Consider the following 12,179-nt stretch of genomic DNA (forward strand, 5'->3'; position numbering starts at 1 on the left):
ATATATATATATATATATATATATATATATATATATATATATATATATATATATATATATATATATATATATATATATATATATATATATATATATATATATATATATATATATATATATATATATATATATATATATATATATATATATATATATATATATATATATATATATATATATATATATATATATATATATATATATATATATATATATATATATATGTATATATATATATATATATATATATATATATATATATATATATATATATATATATATATATATATATATATATATATATATATATATATATATATATATATATATATATATATATATATATATATATATATATATATATATATATATATATATATATATATATATTAATATCTCTATGTATATGTGTGTGTTGAGTATATACTAATATAGATTAGACAAATGAATGAACCTGTTCATCCAGTTTTAGATTAAGAAGTTTAATAATAAGCGCATGAAGCGATGATCTGGTTATTAGGTAGATAGCCCGATAGTCCAATTTAAACTCCCACAATCACCGCCACCATTACCTCACGCCGCCGGTACATATGATTTTGCTGTCTCTTTTTATTTGGAATATGTATTGCATTAGGTCAAGACCAAATCTCCTCACTCCCTCATCGAAGTAGTATCATCATACTACGTAGTACATTTTCATCATACTACGTAGTACATTTTCAAACCATCAAACCAAAATAGACATAACTACCCACCATCACCATGACATAAATATGTAGGTTAGATATAAGTAAATAAAAAAATAAATAATAATTACTGTAACCGTTCAACAGACTACAGAGTTATTACACTAGGGTTGCTTTGAATTGTATCTATCTATGTATGTATGTACTATATGTTTAGACAATATATATATGTAAACAGTTGTTTATGCATACGAATATACCGTAAACATGGCACTTTTGAGCTTCAGAACTAATCGGTCACCGGTTACATGCAACCAGTACGCAATGTCAAGTTTTATATTTAAGCTCGCTAAGTCCCAACCGTTCTGAATATTCAAGACTCTAACTTGCCAATGTCGGCTTGAATCTCATGTACACCACCAAGGACATTCCATGACATTTTTTTTTGGTTTAAATCTGGGAATATTATGTAGTTATGTATTATTGGACATATTTGTGGATGTTCAGATGCATTTTCAAAAATTTTTCTTTTATTTTTATGATTTCCTAATATCATTACAGACGATTTTTAGATATTACAATTAGAAAAAGAAGATAAAATAGGGTTGAGTATGATCAAGTTACTGTAAAGTAAACGATACAATCATATGCACGCCTATATAAGTATCCATGTTTCAACGCTGGCAAAAGTGCATTTTGATAGCTTTGAGTATATGCTCCCTGGCGGTTCCTCGAAATTTCCGAAAATTGTTGGAAGACAACACGCAACTATAAACAAAATCGTAGATAAATTCGAAAACTTATATTTCATGTTAGCCTGATACCGAAACAGGCAATTAACGTCCAAATGCATTATATCTAATTTTACAATTATTAATCGAGCTTTATGGATAGATTTAGATTAAGGAACATGATTAATTTAATCATGTTTCTTAATCTAAATCTGTCCATAAAGCTCGATTAATAATTGTAAAGAGAAGTCCATAAGCGCAAGTACCGTAAAGTGGTTTACATGGCCGCCGTCCTCGGAAGAAACCGTACATTTCGAAAGTAAATAAGCTGAAACGGCTTAGAATTACTTGGCGCAAAAGTAGCGGTGAAACTAAGCCTAGAATTACATGCTCTGAATGAATAAAAAAAAATTAAATATAACGCCAAACGAGTCTATAATAAATTAGTTGAAATCCAAGTGTTGACTCACGACGCGTAAAATGTTAATTTTTTTATACAAATGGTTTTAAGAAAGGAACTTGCAAACTTGTTTTTTCACTTCTATTGTCATACGGTTGAGTAAAACCTATATACGTATGTTTTATTTTTTTTTTTTTTTTTCAATAATCTTACGAGAAGCAAAATGTTTATGGATGTCGACACACTTTTAACGCTCATACTATGTGCTGTTGGTACAATTAAATCGGAATGGAAAAATTATGTTTTGGGCCGTAGGTTTAGCCAACAAATAAGTGACTGTTTTTGTTGCTGGGTGTTTTATTCGATTTTCTCCACATCCTGTGAAGTTATTTTCAGTTTTCATCGAAAAATTATATCATAGGAAATTAAGTGTCGTAAGAAAGCAACACTAACAATATAATTGGTGTTCTCTTAATTATAAAGGAAAAAATAGACCGCCTTGGTGCCATATTACGTTTATATCATAAACATTCGAGTTGACTTTTTGATACATTATGCTCGATGGCGTTAGTGGCTAAGTGTTCTAAATTAATATTGCCAAAGAACTTTTAACTCACGAAAACAGATTTTAAAATTGTAAAATTAGATAGAAAATAAATTGTAAAAAAAACTACCTTTATGAAAATAAAAAGTGAAATTGATGAAATTATATATTTTTTCAACAGTTCAAATATGCTACCCAAATTAACTTCCTATGCATAACATCTGAAAAAATTAAAAGTATTCAAAAATGAAGTACTTTCACAAATCTATTTCATCGATGGAGATGATCCAAATTTAGACTAATACTAGGTCATAAAGAGTGAAATTGATGAAAAAGTACGCTTTTCAGTTGTTAAGTTTCTCCACTCAGATGAACTTCCAATGTACAAATACCAGATCACAAACCACTTTTGGAAGCTATTTTTACTGGGTAGTGAACATATAAGAAACTTCCCGCAAAACTGATCGGGAAATTTGTATATGTATTTCGCAATTAAAATAAAATATTATTAATTATCCCATGCGATATAAGCCAGCCCGTATATTGTGCGATACTCGGAATGTTTAGGAAAACTCGTAGAAAATATCTTATATAAAATGCATTTGAAGATCTAGACTCATACAAGTCAGAACCAGGTCTGTTATTAAATACTTGCAGATGTTGATTATTACTCACTTAGGTTAATGCAATGTGATAATCTCATATGTTAAAATTCTCTATGCACAGAGAAATCAATTTTGCATGTGTGGGATATAGATATATTTAACAAATTTTGTGCAACTATTTCTTATGCGGGAAAGGTACAGAAGTGCCATGTTCGTGTACATATGTCTTATTATTTTACTTGTGTTCTCTTTTGTTATATTGGCTATTGGAACTCCCTAGTTATAGCGACTTACCATATTTATAAATAAATTATTTTATTATTAATAACAATTGCGCCATATTTCATACTACCAATAACATGTCATAGACATATAATAAAGATGTATATGTATTAAAAGCAATGAAAAATCAATTATTTTATTTTTGGGACGAAATCTATTAATGGTAATGCGTTGTCTGCTGAAACAAGGGAAAACATATACTGAAGTTGTTTCAAGTAAAATCAGTCGTAAATTGTTCCACCAATACATCCCTTTATGGTATGAATCTAAGGCACGCTTCCACGGTCACTGTCAAATTAAACCGATTTCAAAAATTTTGAGAAATAAGATTTACATTTTCAAGATGACCTCGTTTTTATTGATTCAATATATGTATGTAAGTATAAAATAATAAAGTAGAAATATTATTGGAACTGATGTTGTAGAAAATATGACTATTAAAAGTTAAACTAACGCTAAAATCATATGAATAATCATCATAATTCAGAGCACTAGGGCGTTGGGAGATTTATCAACAACTGCATTTATATTACAGACATTTGGATTTTCCTTTGGATTTAGTGTGTCGTCGAAACTCATTAGAGTTAACCGGGCCTTTGATTGAATTGATTGGACAGTGTTTTCCACCGAACGTGATCTCGCCTGAGAACTATTCCTAATGCAACTTAATGGAGTCCTCGTGTTCCTCGGTGAGTTTATATTGGCATTGATTGATTTGGTATGAGGAGTAACAGGTTGGTTTTCCGAATCTTCGTAAATCCGTTGGCGTAAAATACGTTTCTGTTTTCTGTGCAATCCTTTAGAAGGTGCCTTCTTGCCAAATCGAACACGCTCTAAAGACCTGTTGGTCGGTCTGCGTGTGAAGTCTTCCTTTTCAGTAAAAGGTGCATGCAAATCTGGAGAACTTATGGAAACAATACTAGTGCTGTTAGTACTCTCATTTAAATTTAAAGATAAAGTGGATAGAATATTTTCAAGAAGATTATCGTCGCTTCCATCATCATCGTTGAAAATTATTGGAGTACGTTCTATTCCTATCGATGGCGACCGAGGGTCAATTTTCTGTTGCGGAGACATTGGAGGCACTATTGGTGTTTCGTTTTCAACTGGTTTAACATCTTCGCTCATATCAATATCGTCGCAAGGCAAATTTGGGCCGGCAAATAGGTTAGCGAATGTATCATCCAAATTCAATTGTCTCGAGTCCTCAAACATAAGTGGTGTCCTATTCAAATTAAGACTTGGCGACCTCGGATCATTAATGTTATAAGTGAAACCCTTCAGGAAGCGTTTGCGTAAACCTTCCAGTGCATTTGGATATTGGTGTGTTTGGTCTTGTGCGATTGGCACCTGGAAAAATATAAATTGGTTTCACAAATGGTCTGTTAAATATGTATGTATATCATCAATTTTAGTTTAACACAATATTTGACACTAAATAAATATTTACCAGAATTGGTGTTCTGCAACCACCGGGTGAACGAGGATCCATAGCTACGATATTATCAGTCTTTTCGAATTGCGTTTTGCTCGGTTTAGTTCCCATTCCTATCCAGAATTCGTGTTCTGCAACCACCGTACTTTAATGTTAGACGCTATTATTCTATTGTGCGGGGTGAACAAACAAGTAATATATATATTAAATCTATTTAAAATGGAAGTGATGTAATCATAATAACTAAATATAACTGAAGATTGAAGTTTATGTTATATACATACGAACAAACAAACAAAATAAATACAAATTTAAACAAACTTTTCGAATCGACAAAAAGCGGTTCAATTCAAAAGCAATGGATGAGGAAGATGGGGAAAATGGAAAATCTCAATGGTTCAAATTATTGACGCCTTCAAGAAGGCAGAGCTATGTTCATTGATCATATAGCTCTCTCGAAGAGCTTGTATTTCTCGGTTTTATTCAGTCTAAATAAAACGTATTTTTAGGCACGTACTTACGTACTTTAAGGGGACCTTACACGTTCGCATAAATCCTACAACACAACACGTTGCGGCGACACGAACGGGTTGGCACAAAATCAAAACAAATTTGATTTTTTCTGGTTGCGGCCCACAAATCTTTAGGTTTAGGGGCCCTGCCAACATTTTTTGAATTTGACGGCGCTTCGTATGGATATCGTATACAATATCCAAAACATCTCACAAAAGTGCCGTCACTATTGAGAATTTGTACCACGCCAAGTTACTACAAAAAAGTATCGCATGAGTGCAATTATTAGGTGTCTTTTTAGATAAATTTAGAACGATATCAATAAGAGCCCCTTCAAACTATCAGAAAAAGTGCATGTTAAGATAAGGACTGTTTTCTTTTAGCACTGGATGCAGCATTCCAGAACATTGGGCTATCCAGAACATCGTTGCACTGGTGCATGGCTGAATAAGGAGGTTGAATCACGATAACAAAAACAACAAATTTCAATATATTGTTTACAATTTTAAGAAGTCAAAATCAGCTGATAAAAGAATCGTATGGAATTGGTATAACCCTGCCAGCATTTCAAAGTTCCATTTCATCTTCATCGCTACCACAGACTCGTAAATGTCACTACAACCATCCTACTGTGATGGGGGGCAGCATATCATAAAGTACAAAATGTACTTCATACATCTATTTTGCCATCACTACTTTTACAAAAGCCATTTTATTTTTTGTGAAACGCCAAGCGCAACCAGCTTGTTATATTTTATTTAAATAAAAACGAAAATAAAGTTCTGAAAACATAGATTTTACGCTTAAAATTGTGAAAGGTATATTGGTGAACAATTTTTGATTTTCCAAATGGAATAAAGTGATTGTTTTTCAAATATTTTACAGACACGCTGCCTCCATCGAATAAAAACACTGGCTGATAGACGCTGCAACATGTAACTCGCTACTTGTAACTCTACCTCATCATTAATGCAAAAAATTATGTTAAATGTGATGTGATAGTGGTATAAATGTTATATTTTTAAGAATTTGTAAATAATTAATCAAATTATTAAATATCTAAACAAACGTGTTTTACTCGACCACAATGATTCTTTTACCACTATCTTAAAATGTGCTTTTTCTGATTGTTTGGAGGGTCTCTTATTGGCGTCGTTCTAAATTGATCTATAAAGGCACCTAATAATTGCACTCATGCGAAACCTTTTTGTAGTAACTTGGCGTGGTACAACTTCTCAATAGTGACGGCGCTTTTCCGACGAGTTTTTGATATCGTATATGATTGTTTTCAACGTACTGGGGATTCTCAGAAGCGCCCCCAAATTCAAAAAATGTTGACAGGGAAGTGGCAATTACTTATTCTTTCAATTGTCCTGAAAAAATAATTAAAATCCAGAGAAAAATAAAGGTTCAAATTTAATTGTGTCACCTATGAGTGATTGTGGAGTGGATAATTCATCCGAGGAACGCCGATATGAGACAAGTAAGACTATAATACCAACCAAAGTTAAGAATGGAAGCCAGTCAAATGGATCTTCGTGGTATTTTGGGTCTGGAATATGTTATCAAGATACTCAAGTCATCTTTGAACAATTCTCCAGCTATGAATGCGCGATTTTGTTTGAGATGCATTTGCTATGCAGTGTCATTTGGAGAGCTGCAATCACCATAAACATATGATTTTGACATCTTAAAATTTTATCGAAATAAAAAATTGTAATCATATGGGCCCATGATTTAACCTTCTTGTTCAGCCATGCACTGGTGTTCTATCCAGGACATCTCATCAGTGCAAGTGGCGTCGGTGTTGCCAGATTGCAATTTGATAAAGTGACGCTTTTTAGATTCATACCCTGCCAGCATTTCAAAGTTCCATTTCAACCTCATCGTTACCACAGACTCGTAAATGTCACTTCAACCATCATGAAAAGGTACATCAAAAAGTACATGCAAGTAATTTGCCATCCCTACTGTTAAAAAAGCCATTTTTTTTGTGAAACGCCAAGCGCAACCAGCTTGTTATATTTTAATTAAATAAAAACGAAAATAAAGTTCTGAAAACATAGATTATACGCTTAAAATTGTGAAAGGTATATTGGTGAACAATTTGGTGATTTTCCAAATGGAATAAAGTGATTGTTTTTCAGATATTTTACAGACACGCTGCCTCCATGGAATAAAAACACTGGTTGATAGACGCAGCAACATGTAACTCGCTACTTGTAACTCAACATCATCATTAATGCCAAAAATTATGTTAAATGTAATGTGATAGTGGTATAAATGTTATATTTTTAAGAATTAGTAAATGTTTAATCAAATTAATAAATATCTAAACAAACGTGTTTTACTCGACCACAATGATTCTTTTACAACTATCTTAAAATGCAATTTTTCTGATGGTTTGGAGAGTCCCTTATTGGCGTCGTTCTAAATTGATCTATAAAGGCACCTAATAATTGCACTCATGCGAAACATTTTTGTAGTAACTTGGCGTGGTACAACTTCTCAATAGTGACGGCGCTTTTCCGACGAGTTTTTGATGTCGTATATGATTGTTTTCGACGTAATGGGGATTCTCAAAAGAGTCCCCAAATTCAAAAAATGTTGGCAGGGTAATAGCAATTTATTGTGACTAATTTATCAAATAACATGAATTGCAAAGTGATACAGTGTCATAAATAATCGCATTAGTACATATCTATAACTATTTGAACATTTCATAGATTCAAAATGTAAGATTTCACTTTTCTGTGATTATTTTTAAACAGCTGATGACAGTGTTGCAAATTTTTGGCAGATGTCTTGGATAAACGAGTACTCTGTTTTCTTTTAGGCTGTGACTGCTTAGGGTATCCAGTGCAAAAAGAAAACAGCCCTATAGTTGTAAAAGAATCATTGTGGTGAAGTAAAACACGATTGTTTAGATGTTTATTAATTTGATTAAACATTTATAAATTCTTATAATTTTTGCATTAATAAAAGAATGATGTTGTATACTTGTAACAGTAGCAACCCAACAAAAACAGGATGAGCGTTTTTCAAATGCAACAACTTTTCAGTTTGAGGGTAAATATAATTTTCAACATAAATTCAACTTGACTTGAAACAGCTCATCTTCAATACACCTTCAAATTGTTTGTGAATTACTTCCAATTTGCCAAAATGTTGATGAAATCTTTGAAAAAGTTTTGAAGATAATATGGGAAAACTTTGACAAAACACTCTCTAAAATGCAACGAAAAAACCATGTAGTTTTCAATACTTATTTGTGCACCGAAGTTCATGGTCAATTGGAAGAAATAAAAAAATTGGAAAATTTTAGACAAATAACTGAATTTACTCCAAATAGTTTATAATAATAAGAAAGTGAAAATAAAAAATGAAATAAAACTTTAAAAAAGTCACTAAATGTATATGTCTTTGCAGAAAACTAAAATTATGGATTCTACGTTCTTGAAAACATTAAAAAGCTGTATGATGAAAAAAGTTAGACAATTGACTGGAACTGCTTCAAATAGTTTATAATAATTGGTAATGCGCTTTACAGACTATCAGTTATTCCGGACGACAGTGCTCGTGTCGAACATATCCCATATATTGTGCACATTATAAGTTAAGTCCGAAGGCATAATCGATACTGCTGCATGTTTATGGGATCGATAACACATTTACCAATTATTTAGTCATCGCCGACAAGTCGTAGCGATCCGACACACTGTAAGATTCTTTACAAACACCGACATTCCGTCCGGAATAACTGATAGTCTTTAAAGCGCTTTACAGAGTATAAGTTATTCCGGACGACAGTGCTCGTGTCGAACATATCCCAATAAACACAGGATAAGCGTTTTTCAAATACAACAACTTTTCAGTTTGAGGGTAAATATAATTTTCAACATAAATTCAACTTGACTTGAAATAGCTCATCTTCAATACATCTTCAAATTGTTTGCGAATTACTTCCAATTTGCCAAAATGTTGACGAAATCTTTGAAAAGGTGTTGAAGATAATATGAGAAAACTTTGACAAAACACTACCGTAAAATGCAACGAAAAAACCATGTGGTTTTCAATACTTATTTGTGCAACGAAGTTCGTGGTCAATTGCAAGAAATAAAAAAAATGGAAAATTTTAGACAAATAACTAAATAGTTTATAAAAATAGGTAAGTGAAAATAAAAAATGAAATAAAACTTTAAAGAAATCACTAAATGTATATCTCCCCTGCCAGCATTTCAAAGTTCCATTTCAACTTCATCGTTACCACAGACTCGTAAATGTCACTTCAACCATCATGAAAAGGTACATCAAAAAGTACATGCAAGTAATTTGCCATCCCTACTGTTAAAAAAGCCATTTTTTTGTGAAACGCCAAGCGCAACCAGCTTGTTATATTTTAATTAAATAAAAACGAAAATAAAGTTCTGAAAACATAGATTATACGCTTAAAATTGTGAAAGGTATATTGGTGAACAATTTGGTGATTTTCCAAATGGAATAAACTGATTGTTTTTCAGATATTTTACAGACACGCTGCCTCCATGGAATAAAAACACTGGTTGATAGACGCAGCAACATGTAACTCGCTACTCGTAACTCAACATCATCATTAATGCCAAAAATTATGTTAAATGTAATGTGATAGTGGTATAAATGTTATATTTTTAAGAATTTGTAAATGTTTAATCAAATTAATAAATACCTAAACAAACGTGTTTTACTCGACCACAATGATTCTTTTACAACTATCTTAAAATGCACTTTTTCTGATTGTTTGGAGGGTCCCTTATTGGCGTCGTTCTAAATTGATCTATAAAGGCACCTAATAATTGCACTCATGCGAAACATTTTTGTAGTAACTTGGCGTGGTACAACTTCTCAATAGTGACGGCGCTTTTCCGACGTGTTTTTGATGTCGTATATGATTGTTTTCGACGTAGTGGGGATTCTCAAAAGAGTCCCCAAATTCAAAAAATGTTGGCAGGGTCTTTGCAGAAAACTAAAATTATGGATTCTACCTTCTTGAAAACATTAAAAAGCTGACAGATGAAAAAATGGTGGACAATTAACTGGAATAGCTTCAAATAGTTTATAATAATTGGTACGTCAATATGAAAAATTAAATCAACACATTGAAGAAGAGGCTGAATTTAAATCTCTTTGCAGAAAACTAAAATCTTTGGATGCTACATTCTTGCAAACATTAAGAAGCTGACCAATGAAAAATGAGTGGCATATCGACAAGAAAAAGTTTCCAGAAACATTACAAGTGCAACCAATTAAAATTGTTAAAAACAACAAATTGTTGAAATCAACAACTTCTGGATGAAAATGTGCATCACATCGTCAGTTTAATTCATATGCTATTATCAGTTTAAAATGGATATATTGTGAATTCCTTCTGCTGGAAATCAATTCTAACACGCGGTCCAGTACGTTCCTAATTTCAAATTGCCAGCATGTTAATAAATTTTAATGCTGTTTTATGACACCAACAGGAAGGAAATCGAATGATCAATGCAAAAGTGTTTACTAATAATGTTAAAGATATTTAAAGTTTTGTTGTTTGTTTTTTTTTTGTTCTTATTTGTTGATATGTTTAATAAGATTATTATTTATCAATTGGTATTGTAGTGTATTATGTAGTGTAGTGTATTATTATATATTTTATTTAGATGAACATGAATAAATTATACAAAATTCATAGAATTTGGGCTTTGACTTTCAATTTGAAGTGAGGATATCATTCATACAAATTTAGGCTGAAAAGTATTTGCAACGATGTTAATTTTGAATTTTAAGGCCGGTACTATGTTCATTCTTGCGAAAAATTTTTATAGAAACCATTATTTCGCACATAGAAAGCGGTGTTTATTTAGGTAACTTGGAGCGCTATTTTACAGGGAGCGATATTGAATTAAGTTGGTGATTGCTGTTTGTTATTACAAAATTAACATTTTATTTTCCTTGGGCAATTGATCTGCTGCTCCTTTGATCCTTTGTATAGTTTCGGAACAAAAATATAATCCGTGTTTGTGTTATAAACCCACACAAATAGTTTTAATAAATAAATTATTTCTTAATTCACGTTGCAAATGGCGCCATGCTATAAACGTCAGTTTTTCAACACGAAAAAACAAAGTACCACAAATGGAAAAATTTCGCTAGTTTTTCGCATTTCTTAATTTTGTATGGAGTTTCAACGCGAAAACCGAACAGAGTACCGGCCTTTACTCGCATCGAAAATTGTTTGACAAATTATTGAGTAGCGATGCATTTCAATTTGAGGATAACACTTGAGAAATTATTGCTAATGTGTTGAATTTCACTGTTGAGGGTAATGTCTGTTTTTTGTTGAGAACGCGATTTTCTCAACAATTTCTCAACTTGAATCTTACCCTAATCCTTTGAAAAAATGTTTGAAAAATTGTTGAATTTTAGCATTTTTCAAACGTTTGTGTTTATTGAGATCCCATATATTGTGCACATTATAAGTTAAGTCCGAAGGCATAATCGATACTGCTGCATGTTTATGGATCGATAACACATTTACCGATTATTTTGTCATCGCCGACAAGTCGTATCGGACCGACACACTGTAAGATTCTTTACAACCACCGACATTCCGTCCGGAATAACTGATAATCTGTAAAGCGCATAAGTGACACTGCAACAATCGCCAACTGTGATAGGGGAAGCGTATGAAATGTACATGAAAGTATTTTGCCATCACTATTGTTACAAGATCCATTTTATATATTGTGAGCGCAAGCGCAACTAGCTTCTTATAATTTATTTAATTAAAAACGATAATGAAGTGCTGAAAACATAGTTTTTTCGCTTAAAATTGTGAAAGGTATATTGGTGAAAAATTTTTGACTTTCCAAATAGAATAAAGTGATAGTTTTTCAAATATTTTTCCAGACTCGCTGCCTCCATAGAGAATTAACATATAATAAATTGTGTTTACTTGACCACAA

General features: G+C 31.8%; 1 protein-coding gene and 1 long non-coding RNA gene across 3 annotated transcripts; one reads left to right on the forward strand and one right to left on the reverse strand.

Moving 5' to 3' along the window:
• Window positions 1–3,577: 3,577 nt before the first annotated feature.
• Window positions 3,578–5,120, reverse strand: msb1l. 2 transcript variants are annotated; one of them, XM_075292993.1, is made up of 3 exons: window positions 5,005–5,120; window positions 4,699–4,851; window positions 3,578–4,598 (listed from the first exon to the last, which is right to left on the reverse strand). In XM_075292993.1, the coding sequence occupies exons 2-3, from the start codon at window positions 4,792–4,794 to the stop codon at window positions 3,732–3,734; spliced, it is 963 nt and encodes a 320-aa protein (XP_075149108.1). In that variant the 5' UTR covers window positions 4,795–4,851; window positions 5,005–5,120; the 3' UTR covers window positions 3,578–3,731. The 2 variants fall into 2 exon arrangements, with proteins under 2 accessions (XP_075149108.1, XP_075149107.1); XM_075292992.1 differs by having other exon boundaries at window positions 4,968–5,107.
• Window positions 5,121–7,047: 1,927 nt separating this feature from the next.
• Window positions 7,048–7,557, forward strand: LOC142227487 (uncharacterized). Its single transcript, XR_012719859.1, has 2 exons — window positions 7,048–7,286; window positions 7,344–7,557. It is a non-coding gene; the product is annotated as an uncharacterized LOC142227487 (long non-coding RNA).
• Window positions 7,558–12,179: the final 4,622 nt, after the last annotated feature.

This window comes from Haematobia irritans, chromosome 2, assembly GCF_050003625.1.
Source record: "Haematobia irritans isolate KBUSLIRL chromosome 2, ASM5000362v1, whole genome shotgun sequence".
NCBI lineage: Eukaryota > Metazoa > Arthropoda > Insecta > Diptera > Muscidae > Haematobia > Haematobia irritans.

Coding starts and splice junctions, on each gene's coding strand:
- msb1l (XM_075292993.1), bottom strand. CDS start 4,794: ATGGGAACTAAACCGAGCAAAACGCAATTCGAAAAGACTGATAATATC. Junction 4,599..4,698: donor GTTGCAGAACACCAATTCTG/GTAAATATTTAT, acceptor ATATTTTTCCAG/GTGCCAATCGCACAAGACCA.